The sequence below is a fragment of the Suricata suricatta genome, chromosome 1 (genome assembly GCF_006229205.1).
Source record: "Suricata suricatta isolate VVHF042 chromosome 1, meerkat_22Aug2017_6uvM2_HiC, whole genome shotgun sequence".
NCBI classification, from domain to species: Eukaryota; Metazoa; Chordata; class Mammalia; order Carnivora; family Herpestidae; genus Suricata; species Suricata suricatta.
The window spans coordinates 129,398,310-129,420,789 of NC_043700.1; the positions used below are offsets into that span (position 1 = coordinate 129,398,310).

General features: G+C 39.1%; 1 protein-coding gene across 1 annotated transcript in view; it reads left to right on the top strand.

Annotated features, from left to right (window-relative positions):
• Positions 1–22,480, top strand: part of HPSE (heparanase) — a 38,461-nt gene that overhangs the window by 15,164 nt on the left and 817 nt on the right. Inside the window, exons 4-11 of the mRNA XM_029943947.1 lie at positions 4,930–5,103; positions 8,402–8,570; positions 8,893–8,940; positions 9,645–9,738; positions 10,579–10,685; positions 12,774–12,888; positions 15,808–15,926; positions 16,533–16,679. Of these exons, the coding sequence (XP_029799807.1) occupies positions 4,930–5,103; positions 8,402–8,570; positions 8,893–8,940; positions 9,645–9,738; positions 10,579–10,685; positions 12,774–12,888; positions 15,808–15,926; positions 16,533–16,679 (973 nt within the window). The remainder of the gene's footprint in view (positions 1–4,929; positions 5,104–8,401; positions 8,571–8,892; positions 8,941–9,644; positions 9,739–10,578; positions 10,686–12,773; positions 12,889–15,807; positions 15,927–16,532; positions 16,680–22,480) is intronic.

Consider the following 22,480-nt stretch of genomic DNA (forward strand, 5'->3'; position numbering starts at 1 on the left):
CCAGTTCTTTAAAGTGGCATAATACTCAATGTATCAGGAACTAATGGGAAATCTTGAACTTCTGTGGTTTTTTTCTTTTCTTTACCTGACTTTGCCTATTAGCCGTGAAGTGAAAAATCATTTACTCATGAGCTAATAATGACCTTTACTGCTCTGAAGAACTTGGTAGTCAAGGAAGACATGGATACATTCCTTATGTAAAAGTAAAGTACAAAAGTATGAAGAATAAATAGTGGGGGTGTCTGGCTAGCTCAGGCTGTAGGGCACGTGACTCTTAATCTCAAGGTTGTGAGGCTGGGTGTACAGATTACTTAAAAATAAAATTCTTTTTTTTAAAAAGAGTAAATTGTGAAAAAAATTCACACCTCATCATCCATTCTCTCTCTCCTCCCAGAAGCAACCCCTATGATGAGTAGCTATGAGTAGGTGTACCATTAGGCAGCAGAAGCCTGAGTCCTACCAGACAGTCTTGGCCACCAGGCAGCTCTCTCTTTTTCCTTGCTCTGTAGCTTTGTGTAGAACTAACTCAGCTAATCAGGAATTTATTTCCATTCACAAAAACAGTTATCCAGTCTTCAAAATTGGATGATGTTGTCATGCAAAGCTTCTGAACAACCGGAACCAAGCAATCCTTACTTACTCCTTACTATGAAAACTATTTTTATCTGAAAGTTGATATTTTATACCCACCTAAGGGATGATATTGCCCCATATCTCAGTTAAGGAAATAATCCACTCAGATACAACTCTCTTCTTTTGATTTTTGAAAAATAAATTCTCTTGAAGTTAATTTGGGCCCCTTGGCTTTTCTAAGGGTACATTATTGAAAGTAGATTATTGGTCTTTGTAAGATTTTATGGTATACTATCTGGATTTCAATGTATCCAGTGGATTTTTATTTTTGTATTTTTTATTTATAAGGTACAGGAAAAAAGTACCACATAAGAAATCAGAAAATAATAGAGTCCTCTAAATTATTTATTACATTTTAAAGGAGGACTACTCTGACATTTTAATTAAATGGCCTGTGGTTGAATGGAATTTAGCATAAGGCAGGGCCTGTGTCAGATCTTGTGAAAGGAATGACAGGAGACCCGTATCAGTAAGGTCTCACCTCTAATAACTCATTGAAATAGGTCTGCTAAGAGAAGACTCCATGGTATTAGGTAATCTATGCATTTCTACTTTATTTTGTATCATGTTAAACTTTATACTAGTTTATCTTTAATTTTTCTAAAAAAAAAAAGATTTTCTCGCTCACATGATCTTTCCGGAATCAAGATGGTAGGTTTCCACCCTCTTCCCCTGCGTCGGGAACTAGGACCTTCATGGTTCCTACCCCAGAAGTCCCTTAACGATGTAACTAGGTCATTGTAGCTGCAGCTGCCCTTTGGACAATGCTAAAATATTTAACAAATACAGATCGTTGATCTGAAACATCTGGCTCCTGGCTTGAAATGTTTTATTTTAATATAGGTGTCTTAGAAGCATATAGATAGGAATCTGTTGTGTTTCCTCTGGGTACCAGCTCAGTATAGTGGTAAGTATCTCAGAAGCTAGTAGGTATTTCCACACACTGTTGCGCACTGATGACTGAGGCCGGGAATGCGGGAGTACCTTGTCCTGCCCTTGCTCCAGGGAGGAGACAGCAGCTGCTGCAGGACAGGTTCATTGCTTAGTGACCTGCAGCCTTGAACTAGGTGTCATAGAAGACACTCACCTATAGGTAAGCTTTCTAATTACAGGACCCATTAGATGGTGGGTTGCACTTAAGTGGAAGATGACAGAAACATTTGTCACGAGACCACAAACTTTGTAAACCTGTTTAGGCAGGAACAGGAAGTAATGTTCTAGATGTAATTCTGGGTGCAGCTGACTGCATAAAAAACTTCCTTATTACAATAATCATATTTAATGAGCTAATTCTTTGTGGTCCTTCTTCTCTACCTCTCTTTTTCATCACCTGACTCCTCCACCTCGATCTCCCACTAGAATTGGACACATTTATGTGAACAGACTTGGCATAACGCCAGGGAAAGAGTCAGTGGTGGTTTTTTGTTTTGTTTTGTTTCTTCTCGTGGTGGTGGTTTTCAATGCCAGTTTTTAATGTGCCATTAAGATTATCTTTGTCCCAGGGATCTTTTCACCCTCTCATAAAGTAAGAGACAAGAGACTGGGTAATGACTGGGAATTGGAAAATTAGCACTGGGTTTTCTTATTGTTCTTATTTTGAGGAGGGAGCAAGCGGGGTGGTGTTCGGTTGGTTTTATTTTTAAGAGTAGATTCTAACTCAGTAGTGTACAGCCCATATTCTAGGAGATGTCACTATTCTGTTGTAGGAAGCGTACAATAGAATTTTAAGCTATGTAAATTCCAATTGCATTTGGAAAAAGGAAAAGAGTGAAGTATAAGTGGGATACTCTAAAATGCAAACATTCCAGGCTTTTTGAAAAGGCCATAGAGGGAGTACATAATAACAGTGCCTAGGATGTTTAAGGGCTTTCTATGATTTACAAAGGGTTTTCACATCTGTTGTTTCAGCCTCGGTTTTGTGAGTAGGCAGGCAATGGGGCTGGTTCCGGGATTGTGGATGCATGGCGAGGCTCAGGCAGGGGACAGGGGTCACCTCGTTATACAATCTGTAAGTGGGAGAGCCGGGCTGGAGCTCAGGTGTTAGGATTCCTGATCCAGGAAACTTTCTGCCACATGATTTTGCAATATTTAACTCTAACACACACGGAGCTGTGACTAAGACAGTCAAGTCTCCCCTTCACAACAGGCTGTAGTACTGGCACTGCCACCAAAAAGCTATGTGGTATGGGGCAAAGCACTTCACTTCTTTGGTGCCAGTTTCCTCAAAGAAAAATGGGAGTGGAGGTCTGGGGAGAAGTCAGCCACCCCCAAGGCTCTGTGCTGTCCCAAAATGTGGCTCAAGATCCAGTGGAGTGCTGGGCCACAGGACGGGAGAGCTTTTCAGCCCTGTCGTCTGTAACTCCTTCATGATAGGCAGCAGCCCCGTGGAAGTGCGTGACACTGCAAACACCCTAAACACCTCAAACAACTTGCTAGAGTCGTTCTGCCCCTCAGCCTTCATTGGCAGTTTTAAATTTAGGGTTTCCCTGTGCTGCTGATCCAAGGAATTCACTTAGATTCTTTTTTGAGTTTATTTATCTGAGAGAGAGAAAGGGTGAGCGTGCGCTCGTGAGCGAGTGAGCATGAGTGGGGAGGGGCAGACAGAGAGGGAGAGAGAGAATCCCAAGCAGGCTTCTTGCTGTCAGCACAGAGCCCAATTCGCGGCTTGAACTCACAAACTGAGAGATCATATCTTGAGCGGAGACCAAGACCAAGAGTCCGTCGTTTAACCAACTGAGCTACCCACATGCCCCTCAGTTAGATGTTTTTAAACTAGGAAAGTTCAAGAGTGAATTTCTATTCACAAACAATTCTAACAATACATGAAAATTACAGACTTATGCATATGATTCTTGACCTAAAGATGATATTCAAACTGACATTGTTGCCACTCTTAAGAAGTGATTTTAGATGAGCTAATGGTTAGAAGAGCTAACTTCAAAAGTTCCCAAACCTTTATGGCACTTTAGTGACTTGGTAAGTTTTTTTTTTCACATCTGACTTAGCCCCAAGAAAATACCTAAGAATTTCAACTACTAAGTTGTTTGGTTCAAACAAGCCCAATAGTAATAGTTCTCATGGTGTCCCAACACAGTTGATGTTTCCCTTGTAAATTTATTTATTTATTTATTTTATTTTAAAATTTTTTGTTAATGTTTCTTTATTTTTGAGAGAGAGAGAGACAGAATGTGAGCAGGGGAGGGGCAGAGAGAGAGGGACACACAGAATCTGAAGCAGGCTCCAGGCTCTGAGCTGTCAGCACAGAACCTGAAGCGGGGCTCAAACCCATGAACTGTGAGATCATGACCTTAACAGGAATAGGATGCTTAACTGACTGAGCCACGTAGGTGCCCCTATTTATTTATTTTTAAAGTTTGTTTACTTATTTTGAGAGAGAATGAGTGGGAGAGGGGCAGAGAGAGGAAGAGAATCCCCAGCAACCTTCGCTCTCTGAGTGCAGGGCCCCCACCCAGCGCTCCAACTCACAAACTGTGAGATCATGACCTGAGCCAAAATCAAGAGTCAGACACTTAACCAACTGAGCCACCCAGGAGCCCTGCTTCCCTTGTAAGTTTAAACGCTCCTGTAGTACTCATGAGTAGGGTTGTCTGGTTAACTTTGAATTTCAGATAAACTAATTTTTATTGTAAGTATTTCTAAAATATTGCATAGACCTGCAGTAAAAATTACTCATCATTTATCTAAAGTTCAAATTTAACTAGATGCCTGTATCTTCACTTGCTAAACCTGACAACTGTGTGATGAATGTATTGAGGCTTGCCCAGAGACCTTAGCACACAGTATAGAAACCACAGATCAATAGCCTTGGGCCAATTTTCTAATGTCCAATTTTACTTATTTTAAATTAATAAATCATACACATGAATTAAAAAAATATTTTAAATAGAGTTAAATTTACCAAAATATTTTGTGACTGTGTTTGTGAGTAGAGGTGTTTAAATTATGAAGACTGGGGCTTATGTTGACTAATGACAGTTGGCCTGAGCATGAATTCACCTGAGGTCATTTGAACAAAACCTGAGCACCAGACCAAAGAGTCTGGTACTTTACATGGTTCAGTGTGAAAAGCTGATTAAAAAATGGAAGTAAATTAAGTCATATTAATTTTTAATCTTTTAATTTACCTGTCCATTTTTTGTCTCTTACTTATAACTCATTAGGATTGGAATGCCCTCAATTTAACAACCAAAATGGTAATTCACTGGAGAACAAATCTGGAGGCTTCATTATTGTGGTGCTGACCTAACTACTGAATCACCACTATTTTTCCGTTAGGGAGCTCCGTGGATATGCTGTATACTTTTGCAAATTGCTCGGGACTGGACTTGATCTTTGGTCTAAACGCCTTACTACGAACAGCAGATTTGCAGTGGAACAGTTCTAATGCTCAGTTGCTTCTGGATTATTGCTCTTCCAAGAATTATAACATTTCTTGGGAGCTAGGCAATGGTAAGTCCCTGAAGAACATTTCTTTCTTTCTTTCTTTCAATTTATATCCAAGTTAGTTAGCATTTAGTATGACAGTGATTTCAGGAGTAGATTCCTTAATGCCCTGTACCCATCTAGCCCATCCCCCCTCCCACAAGCCCTCCAGTAACCGTCTGTTTGTTCTCCATATTTAAGAGTCTCTTATGTTTCATCTTCCTCCCTGTTTTTATATTATTTTTGCTTCCCTTCCCTTATGTTCATCTGATTTGTATCTTACAGTCCTCATATGAGTGAAGTCATATGATTTGTTTTTCTCTGACTAATTTCACTTAGCATAATACCCTCTAGTTCCATCTAGTTTGTAGTTACAAATGGCAAAATTTTATTCTTTTTGATTGCCGAGTAATACTCCAGTGTGTGTGTGTGTGTGTGTGTGTGTGTGTGTGTGTGTGTACTACATCTTCTTTATCGATTCATCCATTGGTGGACATTTGGGCTCTTACCATACTGTGGCTATTGTCAATCGTGCTGCTATAAACATTGGGGTGCATGTGCCTCTTCAAAACAGCACTCCTGTATCCCTTGGATAAATGCCTAGTAGTGCAATTGCTGGGTTGCAGGGTAGTTCTATTTTCAATTTTTTGAGGAACCTCCATACTGTTTTCCAGGGTGGATGCAGCAGTTTGCATTCCCAGGAACGTTTCACAATAAGGAGATTACCCTTTGGCGTTAGTTGTTCCTATTTATGCCATTCTTTTTAATATTAGCAAATATTCTTCTGGCTTGGCACAATTGTACCAGTACCCAACAGTGCAACTTTAGTGCTTATGGCAGAAAACTCCTTTATATATCCCAGAACCTATTGATAGTTCCAGTTTTGTTACACTTGAGCTGAAGACAACTAGTTGGATCCAGAAACTTCCACAGCTCCCAGGTTCACTTGACATTTTTAGGGTTACTTAACCCTATTGTACATGGCAGGCTGGACTCAGCAAAACTGTAAATCAGGCACTTTGCTTTCCATTTCTTTGTCTATTTCTCCACTTGTTACTTAATCTTAGCAACTCCATCCCACCATCAGGATATGCTCAAGCTACAAGTTCCTAGTATAGAATCCTACCCAGGTCAAGCTCCTGATTGTTTCCATCTTCACTTTTTTGCAAGGAACTTGTAAACTTTAACTCAAGTACTAATGATTAGCCACATTCATTTAAACATATTTATGGTGCTTTTTCCACACATGAGCCAATGGAACTGAAAGGAATGGGAAATGAGATGTAGTGATATCATGGACACATACTCCATTCCAGGAACAGCTCTCAGCATTTCATAAGTATTATTTTATCTTTATAACCACCCTGGGTTGGATACAGTTATGACCTTCATTCTACACATGACAAAGCAGGCACAAAAATTTGCTTAAGTCACTCTGTGATGCTGGGCTACCAAGTGGAGGACTTGGGATTTGAACCCAGGCAGTCTGGCTCCTGAGCAAGGTCCCTGCTTTCTTTCTTTTTTTTTTTTTTAATTTTTTATTTATTTTTGAGAGACAGAGAAAGCACGAGCAGGGGAGGGTCAGAGGGAGAGGGAGATACAGAATCTGAAGCAAGCTCCAGGCTCTGAGCTAGCTGTCAGCACAGAGCCCAACACAGGACTCAAACCCACAAACCATGAGATCATGACCTGAGCCAAAGCCAGATGCTTAACCAACTGAGCCACCGAGGCACCCCGGTCCCTGTTTTCTAGAGGAAGGGAACCAGATCAACAAGAAAGCAAGCAAAGAAGTAAGATACATGTCTGTAGTATGTATGTATTATAGTAATGTCTAGAGGCAGATTTGGAGATCAGGTTGCTGAGGGGTACTGGCAAATTGAAGCACAGGGCATAGAATATAGGGGTAGAGGTAACCATATCTTAGCTAGATGCTGAACAGCTTTGAATAATGACAGCCACATGGATAACGGGTCCTTTGAACCCATCCTTACACATCTCTATCTATCCCTCTCTCACTACTTTTCCACTGTACCCATCCCCAACTCCTTCTGCTCTTCAGAGTAAGATCAAGAGCTATGCCATCATGATTCCCTCTTCCTTGGGCTCCATTTTGCAAGGAAAAGATCTGTTTTCCGGAGAGAAGAAGGGAGAGCCTGTGCAGGGTGTTTGGGGATGTAGATTGAACACTCCTGTGTTTTCCTTCCGTGTCTTCAGCATGGCCATTTCCAAGCTCACCTGCACATATGATTTGTGAATGAACAATCTTAATAAGGCTTTTAATGGTGTTGAGAAATCGGTTTTTAAATGTCTTCCCCTCTCTCCCAAACTTTTTGTCTTTAAAAAAATTGTTTTTGCCATTTTATTTTTTTAATATAGTTTATTGTCAAATTGGTTTCCATACAGTACTTATCCCAACAAGTGCCTCCTCAGTTCCCATCACCCACTTTTCTCTCTCTTCCACTCCCCATAAACCCTGTTCATTCTCAGTATTTAAGAGTCTCTTATGGTTTGCCTCCCTCTCTGTAACTTTTTTTCCCCTCCCCTTCCCTATGGTCTTCTGTTAAGTTTCTCCAGATCCACATATATGAGTGAAAAGATATGGTATCTGTCTTTCTCTGACTGACTTATTTCACTTAGCATAAGACCCTCCAGTCCATCCACATTGCTACATATGGCCAGATTTCATTCTTTCTCATTGCCAAAGCTGTCATCATCAAGACAGTATTGTATTGGTACAAAAACAGACACATAGGCCAATAGAACAGAATAGCGAACCCAGAATTGGACCCACAAATGTAAGGCCAATTAACCTTTGACAAAGCACGAAAGAGTACCCAATGGAAAAAAGACAGTCTCTTTAGTAAGTGGTGCTGGGAGAACTGGACAGCAACATGTAGAAGAATGAAACTAGACCGCTTTCTTATACCATATACAAAAATAAACCCAAAATGGATGAAGGACCTGAATGTGACACAGGAAACCATCAAAATCCTAGAAGAGAAAGCAGGAAACTTGCTGTCATCTTAAAAGAAATTAGTGTATTAAATACTGGATATAGACTATTTCCAAAACATCCATTAGTTTAATATCCCCATTATTAACTTCAATTTGTGTTAATGTCCTCTCACACTTTAGTGTTGTCATTTAAATTTTTGTTTTATTGAAGTATCTTCTTTATAACAGGGAGGTTTTCCTATTCTTGCCTTTGGATTCTAAGTCTTTGTAATTGGGAAATGTTTTCCTGCTTTTATATGCTGCCATTGTGTTTGCTTTGAAGTGCAAAATTTCTATATAAGTGATTATCTTGAGAATTGCTGTTTTTCAGAACCTAACAGTTTCCGGAAGAAGGCCGGTATTTTCATCGATGGATCGCAGTTAGGAGAAGATTTTGTCAAGTTGCATAAACTTCTAGGAAAATCCACCTTCAAAACTGCGAATCTCTATGGTCCTGATATTGGCCAGCCTCGAGGAAAGACTGTCAAGATGCTAACGAGGTAGAAACTAGATGCAGCAGGACCACTTTTCTTATAAATAATATTGCTCTCTGGTGGAGAATGCTTGTGTTATTAAATCATTTGCTACCGAAGCAAATGTTTTACCAAAAGAGGAAACACTGATTGACTCAGAATACCAAGAATCTGGGGGCAGATAGAACCTACAGCATAATTTATCTAAGAATTAGGATGTTTGTGCTTGCCTGATGCTAAAGCAATAACCAGCCTGTTTCTAGGAAATAAAACTCCTGTGTATATATTGTGTATATATATATTGTGCATATGAGGATTAGTGAAGATCATAATAGATGTTTTTTTCTAGTTTCCTGAAGGCTGGGGGAGAAGTGATTGACTCAGTTACATGGCATCAGTAAGTATGTCTCCTGCTCTTAGTACTAAGAAATTAATGCTAGTTTTACTTATTACTTCGTTTTCAAAAAATTACTTCCATTTAACCGCTAATAGTTCAAATAAGAAACAAATAATAGCTCAAGCAGCACTGTACTAAACACTTAATATTGATAAGACAAAAATTTAACTTTAATATGGTAGTTTCTGTAAGATCAAGGCATACTGTCATTTAAATCATGGAGTAGATAAGTAGCTAAAACCAATCTGCTAGCCAAACAATGGGTAACCTCTAAGTACCTGCGCTTGTGGCTATGTCTTTTCGTTTAAAAACTTTTTTTAAATGTTTATTTTTGAAAGAGAGAGAGAGAGAGCCAGAGTGTGAATGGGAAGGGGCAGAGAGAGAGGGAGACACGGAATACAAAGCAGGCTCCAAGCTCCGAGCTGTCAGCACAGAGCCTGATGAGGGGCTCGAACTTATGAACTGTAAGATCATGACCTGAGCTAAAGTCTGACACTTAACTAACTGAGCCACCCAGGCTCCCCAGACTATGTCCTTTCAAAACAAAATAACTCCTTTCCATCTTGGTCTCTTCTTACTAGAACTTTTTTTTTTTTTAAATAACAGAGGGGTGGGAAGAGGTAGGAAGGAGAGCAAGATAGCCAACTAACTTAAAAGCAGAAAGTAAGATTTGTTTGTTTTTTAATATTTTCTGAATAATTTAGCTACTACTTGAATGGACGAATTGCTACCAAAGAGGATTTTCTCAACCCTGATGTGTTAGACACTTTTACTTCATCTGTGCAAAAAATTTTCCAGGTAATAGTCTTTTTTTGTTGTTGTTAAATGTAGAGTGGTCCCCTTTGTCTGTAGGGTAGATGGTCCAAGACCCTCAGTGGATGCCTGGAACCACAGATAATATCAAAACCTATATATACTTTTTCCTATACGTACATTCCTATGATAAAGTTTAATTTATAAATTAGGCACAGTAAGAGATTAACAACAGTAACTAATACTAAAAGAGAACAATTCTAATAATATTCGGTGACAAAAGTTATGTGAATGTGTTCTCTCAGAATATCTTCTCATACTGCACTCACTCGTGTGGTGATGCGAGATGATAGAAGGCCTATGTGATGAAAGCAAGTGACATAGCATTAGGCTACTACTGAGCTTCTGACGATAGGTCTGAACTGCTTCCAGACCACAGTTGACTGTGGGTGACCGAAATTGCAAAACCATCGATAAGGAAGCACTTCTGTAAAACCAGTCTTTATTTTGTAGTCTAGCTAATTCTAAATTCTATATGTGTAGACATTTACATGTTTTTCCAATTTTAGATAACAGGTGCTTATTCACTGTCGGTCCCCCTTAGCATCAGGTCTTATCCATGTTTATTGATGAAAAATTAAAAATACTTCCAATAGCCTTTTGGAATAGCCTCACAGGCCATTGGAATGGGATTATTTAAATTCCTTCCATAGTTTAATATTCTAGTAAAAGTAAATTGCCCAAGGCCTCAGTGACCATGAACATATTTTGTAACTATATTGGACAAGCCAGTCTGGGAATACAAGGTTTTAAATGTCCTTAATCTTCAGCACCATAGTTGGTCAGCTTGTTTGTCAACATAATGGAGACTTTCCTGTCCCATAGGTTGTTGAGGAGACCAGACCGCACAAGGCGGTGTGGCTGGGAGAAACGAGCTCTGCCTACGGGGGTGGAGCGCCATTGCTGTCCAACACCTTTGCAGCTGGCTTTATGTGAGTAAAGCAGCATCGCCTCAGGGACCAGGCTGCAGTGCTCTCCTGGCCTTTTATTAAACAGATTCTGTTGAAACAGCTCATCAGCCAAAAAGCTGACCAAAGACAGTTTCTATGGCTGAGACCCAAAATTCATGCCACGTTTTGTAAGAAAGCGTTTTACTCAAGTTTGTTGGACACCTTTAATGGGTGTCCCAAATTAATCATTGAGTGAATGAATTGCTTTAGAAGTGTTGTTCCTTAATTATGGCCCATAAATATGCCAAGGGTTCCTTCCTCTGAAAGCGATTGTAAAAGAGTGCCTCTAGAGGTTGGAGTCTGAGAGGGATCCTCAGTGTATGTATAGCTCTATTTGGATTCCCAAGGAGTTTAGAATCAGAAGTGTGAGGTCTCACCAGAGGAACTACCAATAACTTTAAAGTTATACTAAATCACCTCACCAGAAACCTGATTGCTTTTTTTTTTTAATATTTTATTGTCAAATTGATTGCTTTTTTTTTCATTTAAATTTGAGTTAGTTAACAAACCATGTAATATTGGTTTCAGGAGTAGAATCCAGTGGTTCATCACTTACACGCAATACCCAGTGCTCATCCCAACCAGTGCCCTCCTTAAAGCCCATCACCATTTAACTCACCCCCACCCACCTCCCCTCCAGCAACCCTCAGTTTGTTCTCTGTATTTAAGAGTCTCTTATGGTTTGTCTCCCCTTTTATCTTATTTCATTTTTTCTTCCCTTCCCCTATGTTCTTGTTTTGTTTCCTAAATTCCACATATGAGTGAAGTTGTATAATATTTATCTTTCTCTGACTGACTTATTTCACTTAGCGTAATACACTCTAGTTCCATCCATATTGTTTCAAATGGCAAGATTTCTTTTTTTTATAGTTTATTGTCAAGTTGGTTTCCATATAACACCCAGTGCTCTTCCCCACTAGTGCCCTCTTCCATGACCATCACCCCCTTTCCCCTTTCCCTCTCCCCCTTCAGCCCTCAGTTTGTTTTCAGCATTCAAGAGTCTCTCATGATTTGCCTCACTCCCTCTCCCTAATTCTTCCCCCCTCACCCCTTCCTATGGTCCTCCGTTAGGTTTCTCCTGATAGACCTATGAGTGACAACATATGGTATCTGTCCTTCTCTGCCTGACTTATTTTGCCTAGCATGACATCCTCGAGGTCCATCCACTTTGCTACGAATGGCCAGATTTCATTCTTTCTCATTGTCAAATGGCGAGATTTCATTGTTTTTGATCACCAAGTAATATTCCATTGTGTGTATATACCACATCTTCTTTATCCATTCATCCATCAGTGGAAATTTGGGCTCTTTCTATACTTTGGCTATTATTGACAGTGCTGCTATAAACATCGCCCCTTTGAATCAGTATTTTTGTATCCTTTTGGATAAGTATCTAGTATAAACTTGATTACTTTAAACAATTGGTTTACTTACATTCCATAACTCTATTAACACTCTTAATCTCTAGTTCTATATCCTCACACTGAGACTTATTCTCTTTGCTCTCCTATCCCTATTCTTATAAATCCAGAATAAAAAAATAAATTCTTTTTGTTCATGAGGGTCATGAGGAGGAGAGTAAAGAATAAAGGTGTTTGTTTTGCCATAAACCAAAGATGGAGGGAATGGAGGGAGACAGCCATAAAAGTCTGGGTGTGATTTTACTTATTTCACATTGTACTACTGCCGACCACAAACAACCTTGTCTTCAGCCCTCACATGGGGTGGGGGCCTGGGGAGGGTATCCAGCAAGATGGAGAACGATTGCCTGTAGGGTAAGAATTTGTCTACTCTGCTTTGTAGAAGTTTTCTTACCTTGAAAGAAACTCATATGGCATATTCATAGCATGCTAGGATGTATTATCTTGCTCAAGTCTGGGAACATGTGAAGGAAAGGGTAGGCTCCATTTCATTTGAATGACTTATTGATATTTAATACTGCTTTTCTGGTTTCCTGTCAATTCCTCCCACATGGATGAATAAATCAGAATAGTGTGTAATTAGAATTGAGGGGATTTTTTTTGTTTTGTTTTTGAAACCTGAGGAAAGCTGGGCCTCTCTCTGTTCCAGGTGGTTGGATAAACTGGGCCTGTCGGCCAGAATGGGCATAGAAGTGGTGATGAGGCAAGTGCTTTTTGGAGCCGGAAACTACCACTTAGTGGATAAAAACTTCGAACCTTTACCTGTAAGTGATGGTTGTTTTCCTATTGCTGTGAGTAGGATGGAGTATATTGAGCACCCCTGTATCAGCCTCCTGTGAAAAGTCAATCTTCTCAATAAATTCAGTACTTTCAACAAGTAGCCAAACCATGGAATGATGAGTTGGAAGAAACTTTAGAGATCATCCATTCTAATGTGTGCTATTTGGGATGTAGTGTGGTGGTTTTTTTTTAATGTTTATTTGTTTATTTGGGGGGGGAGAGAGAATCCAAAGTAGGCTCCACACAGTCAGCGCAGAGCCCGATGTGGGCTCAAATCTGTGAACCGTGAGATTATGACCTGAGCAGAAATCAAGAGTCGGATGCTTAACCAACTGACCCACCCAGGCACCCTGGGATTTTTTTTTTTTAAAGGAACAATTTGAAACTTTGCAACTCCAGTTTCACAAAATAACAAACTCGAATCAAAACCAATGTTTTGCAAAGTAAATCAAATTTAAAATTACCTACACTATCCAACCCTTAACATCCGCAGAGTCCAAGGGAATCAGTCTTGAATCCAACATGCATGGCTGTTTTCTTATTTTATTCATATAACAGTCCTGGAAGCTGGCAAAGCAAGTATCTTAAATCTGTTTTCCAGATGTGGAAATTCAGACTGAGACAAGGTTGTATGATAAGTTGGATGTCACATAGTTGTCCTGTGTTACTCTAGAATTCCATACAAAACCTGGCTCTGAGGCCTGAATGCTTTCTATCCTACCAGTTACCAAACCATGATTGTTAGGTCTCCTTTGTAAACGTTTAATTGATTCTGCTCTTGTCTCCTGTGAAACATTTGAATGTAAGTAGGGAAATAAAAGCTGTTTGTCCTGTTGAGTCTGCATTTCCTCAGCTCAAGAAGGAAGAGTTGGAATATACATTGAGTCACGTTCTTCAAAACAGCAAATTTTAGGGGCCTCTGGGTGGCTCAGTCATCTAAGCCTTCGACTCTTAAATTTCAGCTCAGGTCATGATCTCAAGGTCATGAGATTGATTCCTGCACCAGACTCTGTGCTGATAGCAGATAGCTCTCTGATCAGCACAGAGCTTGCTTGGGATAATCTCTCTCCCTCTCTCTCTGTCCCTCCCCTGTGCTCACACTCACACTCTCTCTTGCTTTTTCTCAAAATAAATTTAAAAAACCAACAACTTTTTATTACAGAAAATTTCAAACTAGAGAGAAAAGCATTTAATCAGTTTTGTTTAATCCATAATCCTGCCCACTCCTCACATCCCACCTACTGGATTACTTTCAAGTAAATATCAGATATATCAGTACCCATCAGTATGTATGTATGGTCAGTATGCATCTCCTTTAGACAAACATAAAATATTATCATACTTTAAAATATTAACAATAATTCCTCGGGGTGCCTGGGTGGCTCAGTCGGTTAAGCATCCAACTTCAGCTCAGGTTATGATCTCACAGTCAGTGGGTTCTAGCCCCTTGTCGGGCTCTGTGCTGACAGCTAGCTCAGAGCCTGGAGCCTGCTTCAGATTTTGTGTTTCCCTCTCTCTCTGACCCTCCCCTGCTCACACTGTCTCTCTCTGTCTCTGAAAAATAAATAAAAAGCGTTAATAAAAAAAAGAAGCTTTAAAAAACAATAATTCCTCAATATTATCAAATGTTTAGTCAGTAGGTGTGTCACATTTTCCTTGTCTCCGATGTTTTTATTTATTTTTCAAATGTATTTAATAGTTGGCCTATTCACATCACTATACAAATAAGATCCATATATTGCATTTGGTTGAAATATCTCTCAAGTCTGCTAATCTTAAAGTTTCCCCTACTGCTCATTTTTTGTGTTATGGTATTAATTATTGAAAGAGAGCAGGCAATTTATTCTATTGTGTTTCCCACATTCTGGTTTTCCCTAAATTTCTTCCTGCACTGTCCTTTAGTATGTTCCTCCATTTCTTGTAAACTGGCAGTTAGACCTCGAGGCTTGAGCTTAGTCAGATTTTGGGGTTTTGTTTTGTTTTACAATAATTCTTTTTTTTTTTAAGAATTATGTTATTTATTTATTTATTTATTTATTTATTTATTTATTTTGCGAGAGAGAGTGGGGGAGGTGCACAGAGACAGGAAGAGAGAGGATCCAAGCAGGCTCCATGATGTCAGTGCAGAGCCTGACGCAAGGCTCAAATTCATGAACTGTGAGATCATGACCTGAGCCGAGATCAAGAGTCGGACCCTTAACCAAATGAGCTACCCAGGTGTCCCTGCAATAATTCTTCAAAGGAGATGTAGCATGCATTCTTCGAGAGGCACATGATCTCTAGTTGTCTCTCTCTCTTTCACCTTGATAGCTAGTGATGATTGTTGCCTAACCCATTCAGGAAGGGGGATTATAAGGTTCTAAAAGAAAATATTTTAGGGGCTCTTGACTGACTCAGTCCGTGGAATGTGCGACTCTCGATCTCAAGGTTGTGGGTTCGAGCCCCTTGTTAAGTGTAGAGACTACTTAAAAATTTTTAAAAATTCATAAAGAATTTTAATCTCTTAGGCAGATAAAAGTTTTATTGTAAAAACCTGCTTTGTGTGTATGTGCATATGTGTATATGTGCATACCTATCTGCTTTGAGCTTTGCTTTGAATTCTTGGTGATAGACAATAAAGAACACTTAAACTTGCACAGCAATGAATTGCATTCTTGAAGATGTATCTTCTTGTGGTCATGGCTTTCAGAATTCTGGAAATACAGTCCTCCACTGCAGCAAACAAGAAATTGCCTTCAGATGCATGGTGGGAACATGGATCAAAAGATGCATTCCATTTAAATACCTCTAGGATAACAATCACAGTCCTCGTATGGTTAACTATTTACTCACACAGTTTTTGTTAAATAAAGAAATAAGTGAAGATCTACTTTTGTCCCTCCTCTCCCCCACCACCCAACTAGGATTATTGGCTATCTCTTCTGTTCAAGAAATTGGTGGGCACCCATGTATTAATGGCGAGTGTGAAAGGTCCAGACAGCAGCAAACTTCGAGTTTACCTTCACTGTACCAACATCAACCAGTAAGTATGTAATATACCCTTTTCTGCCCAACTTTTAATCATTAATATGTCCTCCCTGATAGGATGATACTAAAATAACAACTATAGCCCAAAAAAGCCATTCATCATTTCTGGTGACTGGGAACTCTTTAAATAGTGAGGACCCACTGGGAAGTAGGGGAATGGTCTAGATGGAAATTCTGAAAGGTGTCAATAGATTTAATTTTCTTGTTTGTTTTAGTTTTTTTTTTAATAAGCCTAGAAAAAGCTGCTGTTTACATAGTTTATAATTTGAATTCATAGGAACCCACAAAATTCACTTTATTATTTAACCCTCCTGTGTTTGAACATGGGTGGGCTGACCAGCTTCCTAGCAACTCAGCCTGGCTAGGCAGAGATCAGAATGCTGTTACCCAGAAAATGGTAGTGTGAAGAGCAATAGTTTAAATCATCTTTTCAAATAGAACCACACGAGTGGCCCAATGTAATCATGAAAGGAAAGATAAAAAGAGGGCCCATCATCATTATAGATACTAGTACTCAGTACCCCTGATTATGTTTGCAGTTGAGTTTTTAATTGCTTAAGTTAGATGAATATTTTTATTGAGTTAATCTATTTGCTTTTAGCCCAAGGTATAAAGAAGGAGATTTAACCCTCTATGCCTTAAACCTCCATAATGTCACCAAACGCTTGCAGTTGCCGTATCATTTATTTGACAAACAAGTGGACAAATACCTGGTAAAACCTGTAGGGCCTGATGGATTACTTTCTAAGTGAGTAATTTTCCTTTTTTCATTTCAAACGTTCACCAAATTGATTGGTATTTATCAGAATAGAGAGTGTTGATAGGGAACAAAAAAAAAAAAGTCAACGATTTCAAGTTCTAACAATTCTTAATATTCAGGAAGTTTATAGATGAAGACTTATCCATACAGGTATAATTCACCTGGAGGCCAACGCAGAAGGATATGAACTTACCAGTTAACTTAGGGAAGAGTTTGCATTTCAAAACAACTTTGTATGTCAAGATCTCCTCAAGACATTTAGATTATTTGCTCAAAAAAGAGTTATAATTCTTGGCAACAGAATCATACCTGTATCTAATTGCTACTAAGGGCATGGGGGTTGGTGTGAATATACCACGTGAGCTGAGTGTGATTCCCTCACAGTGTTAAAGTAGTTTTGTTTTTGTTTTTGTTTTTTGGCTAGAACAAGAAAATAAAATGTCTGAAGTGTAGCTTTTAGGTGGATTATTTGAAGTTGTTCATAATACACTGTGGTTCTTGGATATGTCTTATAAGAGACCATATTCAACAGAACACTCCAAATGGCCAGTACCCTAGAAGAGTCAGGCACAAAAACATTGTAAGATTCTGCCCAATGTGTGTTGGAAGGAGCTCTCTTCATCATAACTGTTCTCACACTGGAGCATAAAAAATTAAGTGTTTACAAAATTCTCACCATCTCCTCCCATCTTTGCAAAGGGGTGATGTTTCAGTGATAATTAGCCTCAGAACCTGTCAAAGGACAGTAAACATGCTTCCTCCAAAGACCCATCTTCCTTAGACAGACATTAACATTGGGTACCATTCTTTATTCTACTACAACTGTAATCACACAATCCCTAATGGGAAAAGAAAAAGGGAGGGACACCCACAGGTTTTCCAAAATGTCTTTCCATACATAGCCTTCATAAACATTTTTAATGGGCTACATGTTTTATAAAATATTGTGGTATACTTACCCATTTTCCCACCGTTTAAATCTTTTCTTTTTCCTAATGTAAATAATACATATTTGGGTAACAGATACTTTTTTTTTTTTTCCTATTTGAGTTCTGGCTTTTTGAAATGGGTATTTTTAGGGGCACCTAGGTGGCTCAGTTGGTTAAGCATCAGATTTTGGCTCAGCTCATGATCTTGGGATTTGTGAGTTGAGCCCCATGTTTGGCTCTGTGCTCACAGCTCAGAGCCTGGAGCCAGCTTTGATTCTGTGTCTCCCTCTCTCTTTGCCCCTTCCCCACATGTGCCCTCTCTCTCTCTCTCAAAAATAAACATGAACATTTTTTTAAATAAAAAAGAAATGGGTATTTTTAGCATATTTGTGTCTGATGCTGACAAGGGAAAAGCTTTTCTGAAGTAACTGAATAATAGTTGTAGAGTTGGAGTGTGTTAAGAGATATTTTTGTCCAACCTCAGGTGGGTAGTTTAGGCCATTCAGTTGTTTGATGGCTCCCCTGTTGGATCTCGAAGCCTCTCCAGGCAGCTCTTCTCTCAAGGGTAATGTCAGCCTCTCTCTGCCTCTCATCTGCTGTTTTGAGTTCTGTCCTGGAAAGCCAAGGTCGAAAACTATACCTCATGCCTGTGGACAAGTGGGTTTAGAAAGCTTTTTTTCCTCTTTTATTCTGGTAGGGGAGTTTGGCATGTGCTCTATATTAATTCTTATTTTTACTAAGTTGTGAACATTTGAAAATTGACAACTGTGAAATTACCTGGATTTCTAGCTTTTCTTTAAAAACAGGTACTCTAGAGGTGCCTGGGTGGCTCAGTCAGTTAAGCATCTGGCTTTGCTCAGGTCATGATCTCATGGTTCGTGGGTTCAAGCCCCATGTTGGGCTCTGTGCTGACAGCTAGCTCAGAGCCTGGAGCCTGCTTCAGATTCTGTATTTCCCTCTCTCTCTGACCCTCCCCTGCTAGTGCTATCTTTCTCTGTCTCTCAAAAATAAAAAAAATAAAAATAAATTTTTTAAACAGATACTCTAGCAACCCTGGGCTTATTTTCCCAAGTAGATGGAGTTGAATCAGGGCTGTTTACTTGAGACGGGTTCTCTTCAGTCTCTCCATGACCCTGTTGTCTCTATGACTCTGTTCTACTGCGCTTGCACATATAAATTCCTTGGGCCTTGTGGGCACCTGAGTTTGCTACCCTTAATCTGGAACAATACCAAACACCTCATTTTCTCTGGAATAACTCCAATATCTGAAGAACAATTGGATTGTTGTCTCTCCAGGCTAAATATGACCAACTTCTTCTTCTTTGCTCTATTTATCAGACCCCATGGCATTCTGATCACACATTTCATGCTTATTATTAATGGAAAATTTGTGAAATTATGGGATATTTTATGACCCTAAATTCTTTTTCATGAGTGTATAGTACTTAAACTTTTTTCTCTTTAATATGTTGCAAAAAATAAAATAAACTGTTTCAAAAGTATCCCAGGTAAATTTGATGAGTGTACAGTCTGCAAGCTTGTTCATTCTAATGACCTCAGAGGATTAAACAATGATTATCTTTTTAAAAAATCATTTCTTTAATGTTTATTTTTGAGAGAGAGGCAGAGTATGAGCAGACTGGGCTGAGAGAGAAAGAGACACAGAATCCAAAGCAGGCTCCAGGTTCTGAGCTGTCAAGCCCAACGTGGGGCTTGAACTCATAAACTGTGAGATCATGACCTGATCTAAAGTTGGACACTTAACCAACTGAGCCAACCAGGCGCCCCCCCCAAAACATTTTTTAGTTGGAACAACATGTATACTGCCCACAGGTCTTCCATAGTAAGTGTTCAGTAAATATTTGAATGAATATATTTTTAATATGTTTGCAGTATTCTATATTTATCTCAGATCAACTTTGTCCAGAATCCTTAATTCAGATTACTGTTGCTTGCTAATTCTGTTCTGCTCTGTTTCATCTGAAACTTGACAAGCATGTCTTCAATTTCTTGTCATCATGTTACTGACTTCAAAATATGAAACAAGATACTAATCTTGAATAAAATCCTACCCTGATTTACCCGGCCTGATTCAGAAATAATCAGCATGCTTTAAGCTAATACTCAATATACTGATAGCATCCTTTAGCCATATTTACAGCTGATTAAACAATATAGCCAGATGGTATGAAGTATTATCTTGTCCATATTTCATCATCCTAACCCCCAGCAGTATTAATTTATAATGGTGAGATTTACCTTTAAGCTCTACGGCCTCTCCTAAAGCATTTCTGAAGCTTTTCTTTATGTACCCTTGAAAATGGTTCTCAATTTCATGTAGAACAGCTTTTACTACTGACATGTAGAGATGTTTCAGGCCTATTTCTGTTTGTGGTTTCCTGATGATGGTCATGGCATTTCCTCCCGCATCCCCTCTAAAAATTGATGTGATATGGGTACTAAAACAAAACTCATGTGCATGTGGACTGAGTGTAAATGCAGTGTGGGCTTGGTAGCCTCTAGAACGATCATGGTTATCTTATTAAGCCTTTAGGTACAGACCCCAAAGCTGGGTACCTAACAAAGGTTAAATAAAAACTAAATTTTTAGCTGACTGATACTTAGGATAGAGTTTGAGGGATCTTTTTTTTTTTTTAATGTTTATTTATTTTGAGAGAGAGAGAATGTGAGCGGGAAGGTGCAGGGAGAGAGGGAGACACAGAATCTGAAGCAGGCTCCAGGCTCTGAGCTGTCAGCACAGAGCCTGACACAGGGCTCAAACTCGCAAACTGGTAGATCATGACCTGAGCCGAAGTCAGACACTTAACCAACTGAGCCATCCAGGCACCCCGAATTTAAGGGATCTTTAATAATAATTCTAAATTGTAAACAACCAATGTCTAACACTAGACAATAGGCTAATATGCTCACACAATGGAATCCTCTACACCTGTTAAAATGATGCGGTAGATGAATGTTTAATGGTGCGAGCAAATGTTAAGATGTGCTGAGGAAAAGAGAATCAAGTTTTAAGAAACTGGGGCACCTGGGTGGTTTGGTCAGTCAAACGTCTGACTTTGGCTCAGGTCATGATCTCATGGTTTGTGAGTCTGAGCCCCACGTCGGGCTCTGTCCTACTCTCTTTGCGCCTCCCATTTCAAAAATAAACATTAAAAAAAAAGAGAGAAGGGGTGCCTGGGTGGCTCAGTGGGTTAAGCATCTGGCTTTGGCTCAGGTCTCTCTCTGACCCTCCCCTGCTCACACTGTCTCTCTCTGTCTCTCAAAAATAAAAAAGATTTTAAAAATTAAAAGAAAAGAGACTATGTACTATAGCCTCAATTTTGTTTAAGTGAAAATATATGTGTATATACATAAAAGAAATGAATGAATATACATCAAAACACTAGAAATGGTTATGATGAGCATTGCCTGGGTGGCTCAATCAGTTAAGCATCCAACTCTTGATTTCAGCTCAAGTCATAATCTCAAGGTTTGTGGGATTGAGCCCTGCATTGCATTCGATGCTGCAGCACGGTGCCTGCTTGGGATTCGTTCTCTCCTTCTCTCTCTCAGCCCTTCCCTGCTCTTTCTCTCTGAAAATAAAGAAAAACTTAAAAAAAAAAAAAGAGGGGTGCCTGGGTGGCTCAGTCGGTTAAGCGTCTGGCTTCGGCTCAGGTCATGATCTCACGGTTCGTGGGTTTGAGCCCTGCCTCGGGCTCAGTGCTGACAACTAGCTCAGAGCCTGGAGCCTGCTTCAGATTCTGTGTCTCCCTCTCTCTCTGACCCTCCTCTGCTCGTGCTTGCTCTCTGTCTCTCAAAAATAAAAAAACATTAAAAAAAGGAAATAATGCTTATAATGAATTAACCAGTTATATTTATCAGAATAATGGTGATCATAGATAATACCTTTGTAGTGCTTACTGTATGCAAGGCAATAAGTGTTCTACATATACTACATATAGTACATATATGACACACATATAACTCTGACATTAACCAATTTTCAACCATATAGTTTTTGGGGGGACACCGGGGTGGCTCAGTTGGCCGAGTGTCTGACTTTGGCTCAGGTCAGGTCATGATCTCACAGTTTGTAAGTTCGAGCCCTGCATCAGGCTCTCTGCTGTCAGCGTGGAGCCCACTTCAAATCCTCTGTTCTCCTCTTTTTCTCCATCTCCCCTGCTTGCTCTCTCTCTCAAAATATTTTAAAAACTAAAATAATATAAAATAAAAATTTTCGTATTATAAAAACATCATAGTGTTACAAGTGCTTGAGGAAAAGATCATAGAAATGTAAGCATTGTTCAGAACTATGGAATTAACTATCAGTGGAACTAAGAGCAGACTAAAGGTTTTCTTTATAAGCTCTTGTTTATATTGGATCTGTTGCTGTGAGCATGTATTAATTTGATTTCAAAAATAGTAGATGTGTATAAAAAGCAACACTTGTCCTTAAAATATTTTTCACATTTTTTTACTCAGTTTTGAATTTGAATTCCAAGAGTGGAATGCAAAGAAAACATACATTTTTGGGGGGAAACTTTCGGTTTAGTGAAACAAAATTATTTTTGTTTTACTCCAGCAATATATATTCTACCAAAATATCTTAAGGACATAAGATATGCAAATGAATGCACAAAACCTGGGGGAAGGGGAGTGAGAGGGATTATGGGCACAGTTACAAGTGGGAAATTTATGTCATTTTTCATGTTAAATTTGTGATGTTTAAATTCCCTTCTACCTATTTATTTGCTTTATCTAAAAATGTCTTCAATTATTTACCATCAAATAAAAGTGCTACAAATCCAGAAGTTACGTCCTATTTATACTTTTTATACCTCCATCGTAGTGCCTACTATA